At 39.8% G+C, this 16,172-nt stretch overlaps 1 gene segment (V, D, J or C); it reads left to right on the top strand.

Moving 5' to 3' along the window:
• Nucleotides 1–8,989: 8,989 nt before the first annotated feature.
• LOC135780964 (Ig kappa chain V region 3547-like) lies at nt 8,990–11,563 on the top strand. The segment is given in 3 exon segments: nt 8,990–9,038; nt 9,162–9,303; nt 11,380–11,563. Coding segments are annotated over 3 exon segments (375 nt in total).
• The last annotated feature ends 4,609 nt before the right edge of the window (nt 11,564–16,172 follow it).

Below are 16,172 nucleotides of genomic sequence, written 5' to 3'. Positions count from 1 at the left end.
CGGGCCTTAGACAGAAACCCAGCATTTTTCCATATTCTTAGGGCACGAAGACATGCGCACGTAACCCTGAACATGGTAAAACGGCCAACACTGGCCGAAAGGAACCATTGTTTCTTCCATAATACTAAGGTACAAAGCATCTGCGTGTGACCTTGATCATGAGAAACGGGTTGCCCCTCAAGGAACCCCATGGTTAAAGGATGGATTCTATACGAGCAGGGGACAACAGTGCCTGCTATCGTAGAAATCCATACTACACCCAGAAAAGAGGTCCTCTGTACTGGAGAAGCACACTTTTCCTGGCGTTTTAGCTGATTGGACATTTTTGTCCTATTGGCCTTCCATAGCTGATCCGCAGCTTAAGAGAGATGCATCTGTCATTAATGTCATGCAGCGGCAGACCACACCTCACCTCGGGCTTTGAGACAGAAACTCGAAATCTTTACATATTCTAGAGTACGAAGACATGTGCGCGTAACCCTGAACAGGCAAAAAGGGTTGCCCCTCGAGGAAAAACCCTGATTTTAAAACCATTACTTGGTGTGCGATTGACCTAGCTTCAACTCATTCACTTATGTGAAAAATGGACATGACACGAGCAGGAGACATCTGTGCCTGCATCATCGTAGAGTTCCATAATATCCCCAAAATGTGATCACCTGTGTTGGGACTAACATACTTTTTTTGGTGTTCAGTCTCAACGCTAGGTATCTAGATGTGCAAACACAACATCTCAATGCTGTGCTGCCATCTGTGCTGACTGTGCTAATATTAGCCAATCATCAATATAAATAGTATGCAAATGCCCTAAAGATGCAATGACGCCAGGGCAGCATTTACACATTTTGTAAATGTGTGAAGGGATAGATCTAGGCCGAAGGGAAGGCTGATATTGGTATGCCATGCCCCAAGGCAAACCTGAGATTCTGTGAGCAGGAAAAATCCATTTACAAAAAACAGTCCTTGGATCTGATTTGAGATAAATGTGAGTGACTGTCAACATCATGAACCATAATTTTGTGACAGTTTCGTGTAGCCTTTGAATAAAAGGAACTCCAATTCCTGCTCTAAAATTAGGCATAGCCTAATTTTCTGTGCATAACACCCATTGAGATATGTTTGGAATGTTTTTCCATGCTATTATATTTCTTACCAAGGGAACCTGATTTACTGTGCTCTGTACTACAAGAGGCAGAGTGTTCACAGTTAAAGCTAGCGTAGGTAATCCTGTTCAGATACATTTTTTATTATACTGGGTGAAATGGTCCTTCTATCCTGAGAGTAGTTAATACATTATGTGTTCAGAAAACGGAATGAAAACAATCAGACCTCTGTAGCAGCTGCAGGACAGTAAAAACTCACACCAATCACTGCCATTCGGTGCGTGTGTAAAGAACCAATCAGATGCCTTCATGTCTCGTGGCCCAGCCCCACTGCGCGCGCTGCCCTGCGTGCACTAATCACGTCATCGTCACCCTGAACACTACACCGAGTAAGCAGGAGTTTGCGGCACCGGCACAATGGAAGATAAAAAGCAGCCAAAACTACCACTGCCAGCTTTGCTGGTAACTGCTCGCCCTAATAAAAAACCTAGAAAAAGAAAATCTGAGGCAGAAAAGGCTGCAACTAAACAGGTACTGGATAAAGCCAGAGGACAAACTCGCGTAAACATCGGTGGAGCATTTGAACGGTGGAGACAACTGAGGGAGCTGAAGGGCCTGAAAAGCGATGCCGAGGTTGCGGTCTTTCTGCTGAACAGGTAATAATTTGTTTTGCTTCGGGGGGATTTGTTATTTCCATGATAAATGTTACGTTAGGCAACGTAGCTATTTTTGTAGCTAGTATTAGCCCAATGCTAACATTAGATTCTCTGTCGGTGTAAATCAGTTGAGTTACAGGTGAATGAGACATGGAGTCGTTTGGTTGATGCCTATAATGTGTTGAAATACTCGGTTTTCCTGTGACCTGCAGCTGACTCCGACTGTGGATGCGCGTTCATGTTTGTGGGGGCGTAGCTTTGGACGGAGTGCTAACGAGAGGGGGTGTAGCTTAGAAGAGGTGCCATTTTCTAATTTTGCTAGCTCTCAAACATTACCTATCCTAGCTTTAATACAGGAGGGTACTGAGAAGTGTGGGGACCCGTAAAAGGCGGATACAACCCACACTCCCCAGGAGGGCATACCCTGATAGGGCTTTATATATATATTTGACAATGTTGGAGGCTTTAGGGATGAAGCCACTCATGGCAACATAAAAACATCCTCTAAATATAAATTATGTTTAAAAGCTAGCTGAAGTGCTTGTGTAAACATGGTCAGATGGTCTTTTCCATGACTTGCATAATAATGGAGATCAGGAAAGAAATGAAGCCTCTGGTGTTGAGATTGCACTCATTTTGTAAGAAAACTCTCATCTAATTCGCTGGATGATATAGTTTCTTTTTTTATATATATTTATTTATATATTTTATATATATATATGCTGGTTCATACATATTAAAACTAGCAGTTACGAGAAACAACCTCGATAAACTTCTCATTTAATAGACCGGTCGAGGCGGGCCTCGAACCGCAAGACACGCGAACATCGTCTGACACAGTCAAACAGTAAAGCACGGGCTACCGATCGGGGCGGGAGAAACCGACATGCGGGATCCGTAATCCCTCCCGATAGCAATGATAAGTGCACACCGCCTTAGCGGACGCGGATCTGAACCGGTCGGTGAAGAGAATGGCTGTGTTTACAACATATATCTCCTCAGAGGTAAAACATTGCATAGAGCTCCCGTTCGGGTTGGAAGTGACCGCAATGCGTGCTTCCAAACCCTCCCGAGGCAGAGCTTTCACGGTCAAAGTACACTAACGTTACACCACCTCAGTGGACGCAGGACTTAAGCCGCGAGAAACGCGATCATTGTCTTGACTAATCAAAACAACGACACACAGCACGAGTGGTGTATGGCTGAGTTTAAGCATTTTGGAAGGGCTCTGGCAGCTTAACGTGCGGATGCTCTTCCGGCCATTCGGATTAAACTTCGACACATGCAGCTCGTATACTGAGCTTGATTAAATCATTACATTGCGGAGGGAGGATAGCTATGAGTCCTCACCACCCTGTACTCGAATACATCCACCCCCTCGGGGGAAGATTACAAGAGATCACGTCCCTCTCAATGAGGGGAAGTGCCTGCAGTGCAGGCTTCCACACCCAGAGGAGGAACAACGGAGCATTTTGAAAGGTAAGTTATCATAATGAACACACGTCACACCGCTCCCTCAAGAGCGGCGTGAGCGTGCTCAGCTCCTAAACTTTCTGATTTCTTATTTTCCTTCATTATCAGCCACACAATTAAACTATTCAGTCACACAGTTTTTAAGCTATTCAGACACTCTTTCACACACACACACACAGATAGCCGTCTGAGGCAATAGAGATAGTGTGGGCGTGGTTGTACGTCGCCTTTTATGCTTTCCGGCTCCTGCGTCACCCCGCCGGTGACGTCACGCCCCACCATTGGTTGGATTTGATATACACATTCAGACGCACTCACACCTGAAGGCGTTCCCAAAGCGTCTCTATGGCGACGCAGCGCGAGTTCCCTCGAAAGGGAACCATGGTTAATTTTCGTAAGGGTGGGCACGTCTAATGCACAGGATACGCGAGCAATGTGTTTTCATGCATGGTAAAGAGACCGCCAATGAATTATATAATAAAATACATACATACTTAAAAAGACACTGTAGGGAACTAATTAAAGGCTTTCATTTAATTTAGTTTGAAACTTAAGCTGTTATAATGAATCTGCAAACTATTATACACCTTTTGTGCGAACAGTAAAGGCTTTCGTGAATGATGGGTCTGCACGTTACGCACGCATCTAGAAGGAGAGCGCACTGGTAAACATGAGGAAACTCTCATATATCATCTATTAGCTGACGGCAGTAAGTGTACGTTTTTTACCATAGTAAACTCGAATGGCATCTAAATATCACAGTGGTTAAACGCATACATGGGGGCGCGCATTAATCTACGCTGAGCGTAGCTGCGTCTGGTTGTAGTTTCAGATGGTGCAACACGCGTAAATATTTTCACAATGTCAGACGTAGCTTAGCTCGATGTAAGACTTACACCCAACTTCTTAACATGATTAAACATGAGTCTTTAAAAACAAATCTTAGTAGCGTATTTTTTTTTTTTTTTTTGAAGTGGGGATTGGGGGTGCGCCAACCTGGTTGGGACATAGAAGGGGGTGCGCAGGAAAAAAAGTTTGGGAACCCCTGATGTAGAACATTATAGGCCTATAAGTCGCTTGCTGGAGCAATAGTTACGCCCCTCTCTTGCAGTCCGCAGACAGACCCGTCTCCACTGGAGTTTAAAAATTATTAAACAAGTGATAGTGGTTCACAAAAAAAGGAAAAACAAGCTTCACCCCCTGCCTCGTCCCCGATCCGCGTGTTTTATACGTCGAAAAAGCAGCTGAAGTTAATGAGTTAAGCACTATTTTGATGATAATTGCAATGTTTCAAAATCACAGAATCAACACTGGCCACCACGAATAGATTTTTCACGATTACCATTTACATTTATATTTTAATATTTAAAACGGCTTCATTCACTGTTGCTGGGCTCGGTGCCGCCTCTCTCGTGCACGCGCTCTCTCCGTCATGCTGTGTGCGGCACCTCGACAGTGCATTTCTCACATGACACTTTCAGTGAGTGAAAGAATTAAAAGTTGGAATTAAAATGTGCGTTCTCCCGTGTACTTGTATTTATATTTATTTATTTGTTTGTTTATTTGTCAGGGACAATGCAGAGACACATAGTAACAGGTTACTGTCACAGGGTGACTATGATAGGGCGGAACCAAAAGTGGCGGAGAAAGGTTCCGCTCGAAAATGGTTTCCTGCCAGACCTCTTCTAACAAACACCATTTTACTTCCTGGTCTCCCTGACAACACAGATTACGGGCAAACGAGCAACAGGTGTGACAAATCTATCTGGCAACTCGTGATTGAAGGAAGAAATAGAGACAAGACACATAAAATGGTCCAAGGAAGCACAAACAAGTGAGTTGTTTCCGGGCGTGAGTCCCTTTATGCCTTGGGCAGACCTAATCGCACGCTCCGTCCTTAGAGGAGCCGGAGGGCGCCGTTGATCCACGGAAGCACTTATAGCGCGAGGAAAGAGTGCGGCAGCCAAGAAAGGCGGAAAGGACGGAGCGGTGGAAAATTAAAGGGACACCACACCGAGGCGCTTTTGGTGTACTTTGCGTGCGCTGTGTTGCTGCTGTGCAGACCCATTTTATCGACCTACATTTATCCCTTGGGGAAGAAAGAGGTATAGGACGATTGGGCGAAGAGATCATCGGGCGATTTCACGGGTGACTTGGCTAATACAGAGTCATCGAGTGCATTGATGCAGGATTATGCTGACCACAAAGAGTGAGTAACAGCTGATGTGTGTTTATGAAGTATCTAGAAGAAGAGCTGCTTGGTGTATATTCTAAGTGTGTTGAAGGTCCATGGCCCCACCAAAGAGAGGAAGCGTGGGTGAGCCGAAGAGGTAACCAAGAACATGCAGGGGCTACGTTGATTATAATTGTGTACCAATCCATCTTCTCTGTGGCAAGAACAACGCCCAACCAGCCTCACGAGGGGGTCGAGGCCAGGCAGTCAAGTCCGTAAATTCACGTGAAGTGTGTGCAGAGTGCTGTGGGTGAATTGTCATTATCATTTGTGTTTACACTAAAGCTTGCTGTGTATGCTGTGCTCGTAGCGACCAAAGCTGCCCTGGCCCGGACGGGTCGTGAGAAGACAAGAACACGTTGTGGCCCGAGCCCCATGAGAAGAGGAAACTAAACTTTTTTTTGCCCCCCCTTTGTCTCAGTGAATGCCCCGACGTGAAGGAAAAGCCCAAGTCTTGTGAGTAACTTACCTTTGTGATGTGTCACCTACCTTTGCTTATAGCAACGCTTCAAGGAGGAACGAACCGTGTCAATGGTGTGAATCACTTACCTGTGTCTCAATGAATTCCCCGACGTGAAGGAAAAGCCCAAGTCTTGTGAGTAACTTACCTTTGTGATGTGTCACCTACCTTTGCTTATAGCATTGCCCTGATGAGGAACGCAAGGCCCCTGCTCTAACGTGGAGTGGTCTGGAGGACGGAAGAAGAGACTGTTTTAAATAACCCCCACCTTTTTCCCTTATGTTTTAATTATTTAATAAAATTGCAGTTTTATGGTAATTTACTTTTCTGTCTGGTCATTGGGGTGGTCTTGGGAACCTCCTCGAGGTGGAAATCAAAGAGGGGGGTGACCTAATAGCATCTGGGTCCGCCCCGGCCTGTGACATTACAGTAACTTTAACAAATGTGTTGCACACAGGGTTTCTAGCCGAAGCTAATTTGCAACCCCGTATATACGTAAACGTCAACAGATGATACTGACAGAGAAGACGGCTGACAGACTTTATCATGACTTAACGAAAGGTTAGTAGTGTTTTCCCACACTCTCTCCCTCCCTATGGTGCGGTGAGTTATGCGCGCGCGTTCTGTAGTTCTGTGTAACAGTATGTTCTCTCATATTTTTGAATTTGCGCTGAATTGTATGCGCTATACGCGATCTACAATCAAACTTGCACTCATAAACACAACAAGATGAGAAGAGCATCAGTAAAGCTCTGCAATGCATGAGACACTGGTAGTGTAGCCAAAATCACCTTGTATATCAGCTCTTCAATAAACCCTTCTAAAATAACAATCATAGCATTTATGTAATTGTAAATGCAGGCTATTAATAACCCTGATGCTATCAACATGACGGTGATGTTTTTGAACTATCCCTAAATAATTCATGGTTAAGTACTTATTGAGGAAGTATGACTGATGTATGAGTAATGTTTTTGCGGATTTTTGGCAACCTTTATGTTTTTGAGTTCATATCTGGAGTAAATGCACTACATAGGGTACAAATGTTTTATCAATAAAATGTTCCCAAAATCTGTGCAGTAGAGGGTTACTTGTGTTAAATAGCCTGAACTCTTTAGTGTGCAAAAATAATAATAATAAATAATGATAAAGAAAAACATTAATTAAATACATTGATTAATAACAATAAAAAATATGTATTGCGGTAGAAGACTGGCTTGGCAATCAGATGAAAGGGGGCCCTTGGTGTTGCTACAGCCCCAGGGCCCAAAGTCCTCTTAATCCAGGCCTGATCAAAGTGATGCATATCTGCATCACAAACAGTACTCATTGGGGTACTGGGTCCATGACAGATTTTATATTAAGTCATTTTGACCCCGGTACAGGAGGTTAAGAAGAGCAATGAAAATAGTTTTGTGTCTTATTGTTTTGGAACCACAAGGTGGAGCTCATGGACAAACAACAATAATTAATTCTATTTGTGCTCAGCATAAATGAGTACACCCCAACGAATATGTTAGCAAAAAATTAAATAACGTGAATTTAACAGGAATTCACTAGGAAATGATGAATATAATTAATCATCACACAGGTGGCCACAGGATAACTGGCAAGTGAGAGTGCTGTTTAAGAGAGAAAATCCACTCCCATGTAATGGTGATAGAATAGCACCACATGGTAAAGAAATGTCTCAAGACGTGAGAAACAAATTCATTTCTTTGCACAAAATGACCAATGTTTCAAGATTATTAGTTAAGCATTGCTTATAAGTTTAAATACTCTCACGAAAGGGATCCAAACATTAAAAAAGGATGGACTTGTTAGAAGCTCTCTGCGATCTCCAGGTCGTTCACTGAAGTTAACACCTCGTCAAGAGTGTTCTGTGATGAGGGATGTTGAAAAAAATCATCATGCAAGTTCAGCACAGTTGGCTAAATCATTAGAAAGTCAATCTGGGTTGTGGCAGTGCTCTTCTGTTGGCTTGCATGAGTGCTGCGGGTGTCGGAGAGTTGAATTTTATAGACGGCATCATGAATACACAGATGTACTGTGAAATACTTAAAGAGAAGTTGCTACCATCACTCTGTGCCCTTGGTCACCGGGCAATCTTTCAACATGATTGTGACCCAAAACACACATCTAAGGTCACTAATTCATTTAAGAAGAAGCACAGGGTAAAAGAGATTCAGACCTCAATCCAGGTTCAGGTATGGGGAGTTCTGAAAAGACAAGCAGAACGTCATTTTCCATCCAGGATCTGAAAGAGGTCATTGTTCAAGAATGGAGAATTAAAGATGTAACTGTATGTTGTCAACTTCTTTATTCAATGTGTAGAAGAATTAGTGCTGTTTTTTTTTATAATGGAGGCCATACAAAATATTTTTTTTAGGGTGTACTCATTTTTGCATCACCTCATTTGATTTAAATGTGTTATTTTTCGTATCCTTAAGATGGTAAGTGACTTTTACTCTTATGTTAAGAAACATAAATGTTTAATAAAACTGGTGTGTAATACAGCAAATCTGTCTCAAATCGACTAACAAATGGAGAAAAATATTAATTTTTAAATTAAATAAGGGGGTGTACTTATTTATGCTCAGCACTGTATATAGGTATGATTCTGTATCCAAGTGTCTGTGATGTAAACATCAGACTGTAATATTGAAACCCAGTGGTTGTTGAAGTTATTTAACACTCGTCTAAGATTACCTGTATGATCTTCAGCATGAGATAGGACTGTTTGTGAAATAATAAAATAAGTTGTACATCAGTCAGTGTGCAGATCTGTGGACTGTGTGTATATTTTTCCGCAAAGGTTTCTTGTAAACACTAATGTTTGAATTAAAAATCAGGTTTAATACTCGTTGTAGGAAGAAGTCACTGACTATGTTCAAAGGAAATCGACTGTTCGAATAAATGATGTAAATGAAGTGAGAGTGAGTTTGCATTGTGTTGTCATGGTTCAGTGATGTGTGAGTGTTTATAGTGCTGTGAGTTTAACACTTCATGACTGAGATCAGAACAGAACAGAATCTTCATCATCACATAAACCAAAAGAACAACAATGACTTTCATCATCATCTTCATCTGGACTCTTTCAGTTTTTATTCTGGGTGAGAAATGAAAGAATAACCGAGTTGTTATTACTTCTGGTGTAGTTGTTTTTATGTTCATTCTTAGTATTATATGATAGCAATGTTTTATAAACTAATTGTTTTTCCTTTTCTCTTTTATAGAATCGAGAGGAGTAACTCTGACTCAACCAAAAGTAAAAAGTGTTCAACAAGGACAAACAGCTACAATAGAGTGTCATATAGATGAAGGAATATATAGCAACTACTTAGCCTGGTACTTACAGAGACCTGGAGAAACTCCTAAACTCCTCATCATGGCCGGACTTACCATTGGGCTTGAGTGGGCTTGAGCCCAGGGGCCTCGGCCAATAGGGGCCTCCGTGCTTGCTTGCGTTCGTTTGATTTGTTCAGTCGTTTTCATTTTTTATTTTACAGCCTATTGGTTGGTGCAGAATTGTTTGGTGCTGCATTTAATTCGTTAATATATATATGTCAGTCATCTTGGTGCTGAATATGACGCGCTGAGTTTACTGCTTTTGAAACCCATAGATGCTAGTACAATAGCGAATACGCGAAATGCGAGTCATGAATGAGCTTTACAGATAATGAGAAAGAGCAACGCGAAAATGAAGCGCTCAGTATGAAAAAAATTACTAGAGTAGGCTATGGTCTTGTAACTCAGTTTTTTTCTTGTTTGTTTGTAATCTTACGTGATACGCCGGTATACGCAGTATATCCACTAGTAATGGTCAAGGATTTCCGTATACCCATTTAAAAAAGCGTGAGGATACTTAACAGTGTGTGACAAACCTTTGACACTTTCATTCAGAAATTGACATCTGAATCACTCACCATTCGCATGCTCCACTTGCTACTTTGGCGGGTTTAACCTCATATGCAGTCGGCTATTTGGTATTTGGTGCATTTGACTTCATGCGGCACTGCGCGATCCGATCATTATATGAAATTAAATTATCACGCCGCAAAAGTGATTGTAAAGCAGACGGGTGTTTTCTAGTGGTTCAACAACAGCAAAAAGAATGACATCAGAGTACCGCGAGAGCGATTCGAGAAATCACACAGAGAAGTCTGCTTTCTAATCGCTCTCGCGGTACTTTGACATCACCAAACGATCTGCGTAGCGCCAAATGAAATCCAATCTTTTCGCAGTCTGCAGTTCATGCGACAAACAGTTTCTGTGGAGAAATAAACGAGTGGAGCAGAGCTACGAAACATTACAAAATCCGGAGAGTTAACAACGCACATATGACTATGTCAACATTTAAATCATCAGTCCAGTTTATTACTTCATCTGGAGGTGAGGATTCACTAAATTATGGCCATGTTGATGTCCTGATGGTTTTTTATATAATCCACTAGCTAGCCTAACTTTCCTGTAGTTTCTCTTTCAGCATGTTTGCTAACAGAATCACAGTTTAAACTTCTGAAAAGTGTTCATTTTTATATCTACGTTCAAGGTTTTAATGTATTACGTTCATATCAAACGCAAAATTAATTAATGATCATCTTCTCCACTTTGGTTTTTGGTGTCAAATATTACATGATGGTCTTGTCATAATTATTAAATAATATCCTAAAATCTTTTCTTTTCACTGCACCACTTAGGCTATATGCACAAAATACGCTTGTTGATTATGTTTATAACATTATATGGTGTGTAATAAGGTGAATGTTAATCAAAACATATCATTCTCTTCTTAAGCTAAGTCTAACACAATGATTTTAAATGTTGTTATGGGGTATTTTTTAATGTGCAGGATTAATGTGGATTTGTGACATCCCTAAAATACATGATTTAATTTTAGACTGGGCTTATGTTCTGCTTTAGAGATATAGGGGCAGTTTCCTAGTCAGGTCTTATCCTAGTCCCAGACTAAAATGCATGATTGATCTGTCTTAATTTAAACACATCTTGCACTGATATATCTTAACATTGTCTCAAGACGCACACCAGTAATGTTTTTTGTAAGGTTTGTTTGTAAAAACTACTTGAATGCCCTAATAATAACCTATAGCAATAGGCCTAGTGCTGGATTAATCTAAACCCTGTGGGGAAACTTCCCTAAAATATAGTTCTATGATATATTATTTATTTTAGGTTGTTTACTGTATGTGTGCACTCTCAGAAGATAATTTACACAAGCTGTCACTGTGGTGGTACCCTTTCAAATAGTACACCTTTGTACCTAAAGAGTGCATGTAATGGGAACAAATGTATATATCTGTACCTAAATAGTAAATATTAGGACCCATTTAAAGGGTACCATCCTAGTGACAGCTTTTGTACCTTTTGTTCTGAGAGTGTAGGGCCCAAAATTTATTCAAGCCCAGGGGCCTCCACCCTGGTAAGCCCTGCCCTGCTCCTCATATATTACATAAATAACCTTCAGTCAGGAACTCCATCAAGATTCAGTGGCAGTGGAACAGCAAGCACTGGAAAAGATTTCATTTTGACCATCAGTGGAGTTCAGACTGAAGATTTAGGAGATCATTACTGTCAGAGTGCTCACTACATCAGTAGTAGCTATGTGTTGACACAGTGATAAAGAGTGATACAAAAACCTCTGTCAGTCAGACTGCACAGTGACTGCACTCATACACCTGACAGATACTGCAGATGATGATGCTGATAGTTTATTTCATTTACAGCTTATTTATTTATTTTGTTCTATAGTTTATTTGAAAGCCAACTTTATAGACAATTATACATTTAATTCATTATTTATTTATTTTTTGATAGTTGTAAATTGTGTTATTAATTTATTGTCTGTCTATTATTTTCTGTTGTGTTAAAACAGCTTCGCATGGATGATTTTTATTATTATTGTATTACAGCTTAATTCATAATATTTTAAAAACTGATAATACTCACACATATAGAGAAACATCAGTCAGTATCATTCAGTCAACAGCTGCACTGTAAAAAAAAATCTTTATTGCTTTATTTATATTTTTCATTTTTGTTTCGTTTTGTTAAATCAACTCAGATTTACAAGTCATTTCAACTTACTATTATTTATCTTGACAAGAGATGAGTTGCTACAACTTTAACTCATTTCAACTACAATTTCTGAATTATAACAACTCATCTCTTGTCAAGATTAGTATAGACCCCTTCACAGTTCACGGCACATGCGGTTCCCACTGCGCATGTCGGGGTCAGAAAAGTCATTACAGCAGATTGAGTTGCGTGTTATTCGGTCTCGTCAAAAATGCCTACTTGCGTCGTGGGCTTGAAAAATCACACCAGGCCTCCCGTTAAGTTTTTCGGGATTCCTGCAGAATCTCAAAAACAAAAAATACAACATCTGTGGCTGCAAGCAATTAAACGTGCAGACTGGGACAATGCAAAGATCAAAGAGGCTTGTGTTTGTAGTGCTCATTTCATTTCAGGTAAGTCATCATTTTTCAGCCCTGTTAGATTAAACTAGAAAATGGTATGAACAGTTTGACCCCATGCTGCGTGCGCACCCGATAGTCATTCAATGTTTAAAAACCTTGAAGGGGTCTATTAGTAGGAAAAAAACTTGTAAATCCGAGTTGATTAAACAAAAAATTATGACAGCAAATAATTTTATACAGTGAATCACAGATACTAAAGGAGTCACATGAGAATAACTATCAAACTAAACCCACTGACACATCAATCAAACCCTGTCACACATGTTTATACTTCAATATCTCTTTATAATCATTGATCAAGATCACTGCATGTCTGAGGTTCCTCATTTGACTGACAGTTATGTAAAATTACTTCATCTGCAGGTGTTTTCATGCTTCATTGAGTCAGGTTTATTTATAACATGTGAGCTTTCATATTCAAAACAGACAAAATGAGTCAAAGACATAAAGACAAAATATGATTTTATTTGCTGAATTGTCACACAATCACGAGTGAATGAATAAAGCAGACATAGACTTGTGTTGTTTGATGTGAGATGAGAGAGAGAAACACAGTTAGTCTGTTAGTCTTGATGTGAGAGTGAGTGGATCTACTGTGAACACTGATCTCTCCTCAATTCTCCAGTGACTTTATCACGCTGGTCTTTCTGTGTGAGCTCACAGCTGACTGAGATCACTGAGCTCCACTCCTGCTCAGAGAGAGTCAGACTGCTGCTCCAGCTGTACAGACCGTCCTTCTCCAGGAGAGCAACACTGCTGTACTGAGACCTGCTGCTGATCCCGTCCACCTTCCAGTTCAGACTCCAGTCTGAGGGGAAGCCCTTGTTGGCCACACACATCAGTGTTGCTGTTTGCTTTGTGGAAATCTCTTCACTGGACGGCGGCAGGACGCTCACTTTAGGACGACTGTTGCCTGACAATCACATCAATAGTCAATAACTCACACAAGAAAGTTAAAAACTCTTTTCATGTTAAAAATTAAGAAAGTTTAGGTCTCCTGAAGAAGTTTTAGGTTTTTTAATCATATAGCTGCATTAAATGGCTAATATAATTTTTGTCATGGTTATCTCAAGACTTTGAATCACAGAAATACTATTTGTACTTTAATGAAAATATCAATGAAAAAATGTAGAAAGGTGGTTTCCTGGATAGGGTTTATATAAATTAAAGACTAGGGCTTAATTGTATTATGGTTATTAAATTACTTTTAACAAACATATCTTACAATAAACATTACTGGTGTGCACATTGAGACAAAACAATGGCACTGTTATGTTAAGATATTTCAGTGCAAACTGTTTTCAGTTAAGACAGCTTTACATTTTAGCGTGGGACAAAACTTAAACTCTGTTGGGAAACTGAGCCATATTCATGATTATGAAAGAAAATATTAAGAAATGTTGGAAAGGACAGACAGTTGAAGTCTTCATAGTTGTGTCAAACTGTATTGAATTAATAATATTAATACTAATATTCAAATAATTTTTTACAAGTTTAGCATACACTTAAAAATCATTTATGCCATTAGGTCTTGCACCTGATAATGCTTTCTTACTTGATTTTTAGTCTAAATTAAATTCACGTGAACATGAAATCAATCACATTACAAACATAATGTGAGCCTAACAAAATATCACAAAGTGTTGAGTTCAAATATTACTCACAATATTACACCAAAAATCTTAAGCTGTACGCAATATCTTTCTAATACAAATAAATATGCTAAAACATGCATCACTTTTTGTGTTTGATACCTGATATATATTTTCAAAAACAATGATCTACTTTCTTAAAATTATTATTGAATTATTTACTTACTGCCAACATCCAGTCTGGTGCCGCTGCCGAAAGTCCACCACAGTGATACAAACTAATAGAGCGACTGTACAAAAACCTCTACACACTTGACTGAACACAAACTAAAGCAGAATAAACAACACTAACATCACACAACACAAACAACTATTGTGAAAATCTCTGAATGATTTAAGGTTAAGAATGCTAAGCACAACACTATTATAAAATCTATTTATGATTTTTTTTTAATGTATTTTCTCCAGTTTTCTCTCTGTATCATTTAGTTCTCATTTATTTACTTGTGTTGTGTGAACACTGCATACACAGCTTTAGACAAATAAATGTTGAATATTTTGGACATTTGTTTTTACTTTAATTTAAAACTTTATATTTATTTGATATTTATAAGATTTTATTATTATTAATATTTTCAGAATGCAAGTCCACATTGAATAGTGATAGTGTAGTAGTCTGTATGAGAAGAAGTTTCCTGTCTTCTTCTTTGCATTGTGTTGTCATGCTTCAGTGATGTGTGAGTGTTTATAATGCTGTGAGTTTAACACTTCATGACTGAGATCAGAACAGAACAGAATCTTCATCATCACACAAACCAAAAGAACAACAATGACTTTCATCATCATCTTCATCTGGACACTCACAGTCTTTACTCAAGGTTTGTGTTGTAACATTTTTATCATGATCATTAATTCATTGAAGAGTGAAATATTGATTTGTTTCAGTGTTGTCTGATATTTCATTCTTGTTGTTTCTTTCAGTGTGTAGAGGGCAGTACACTCTTACTCAGAGTCCATCAAAAACAACAGTTCAACCAGGACAACATCTTCAATTAAACTGTAAAGTCAGCAGTGCAGTGTATAGTAGTAATCGTTTAGCCTGGTACTTACAGAAACCTGGAGAAGCTCCTAAACTCCTCATATTTGATGCAACAACCCTCCAGTCAGGAACTCCATCAAGATTCAGTGGCAGCGGATCAAACACAGATTTCACTTTGACCATCAGTGGAGTTCAGACTGAAGATTCAGGAGATTATTACTGTCAGAGTTTACACATACCTAGCAGCTGGGTGTTGACACAGTGATAAAGAGTGATACAAAAACCTCTGTCAGTCGACTGCACAGTGACTGAACTCAAACACCTGACAGATACTGCAGATGATCATACAACACAATAAAACACAACACTGATCAGCGGAAACACACAAATAAGTTCATCAGTATTTATGAAGACAAATACAGACCATTTTAACAATCATCTATCCAAACTGCTTATGCATATTAATGCCACAGGGAGTGCAGGAGCTTAAAATTATTTGATTATTTGATATGATCAGATTGTAATATCAAAACTAATGTCTGCTTTATTTGCTTCAAAGCCCCTATTGAATAATGAAGCTGTTATATCCAAGGATAATTCCGGTATTTAACACTTTGAGTCTCATTTCTGGTTTGTTTTGGATGAACTACAGTGATGGACACTGAAATTTTGACAATGGGTCGTGTCTTGAGTTTTTGACTCGTTTAGAAGCGTCTCTTGACTGCTTCAGAATGGAAGTCAATGACCATGCACAAACATTTCATTAAAACAACACTTACATTCATTTTCAAAACTGTGCTACTCACCGAGTGGTTTGTGGTGGAGAGCAGGAGGTACACAAAACAAACACAGGCCACATGACTCTCTACACAAAATAAGACAACAGTCAGGGCTGACAGGATCATGACAGAGTGAATGGCCATCATTCAGTCCTCACTGAGAGAGATTCAAACTTGTGTCACAGGGTGACTATTGGAGGGCGGAACCAAAAGTGATAGAGATTGGTTCCGCCTGAAGATGGGGTTTCCGCCCAGGCGGCATTGGATGACACACCAGCACTTCCTGGTTTCCAGGACAACATAATCGGGACCTTACGAGCCACAGGTGAAATGAATCAAG

The sequence above is a fragment of the Paramisgurnus dabryanus genome, chromosome 23 (genome assembly GCF_030506205.2).
Source record: "Paramisgurnus dabryanus chromosome 23, PD_genome_1.1, whole genome shotgun sequence".
In the NCBI taxonomy this organism is placed as follows: Eukaryota; Metazoa; Chordata; class Actinopteri; order Cypriniformes; family Cobitidae; genus Paramisgurnus; species Paramisgurnus dabryanus.
Note: the sequence above shows the minus strand (reverse complement) of the source record. Positions and strands in the feature narration are given on the sequence as shown.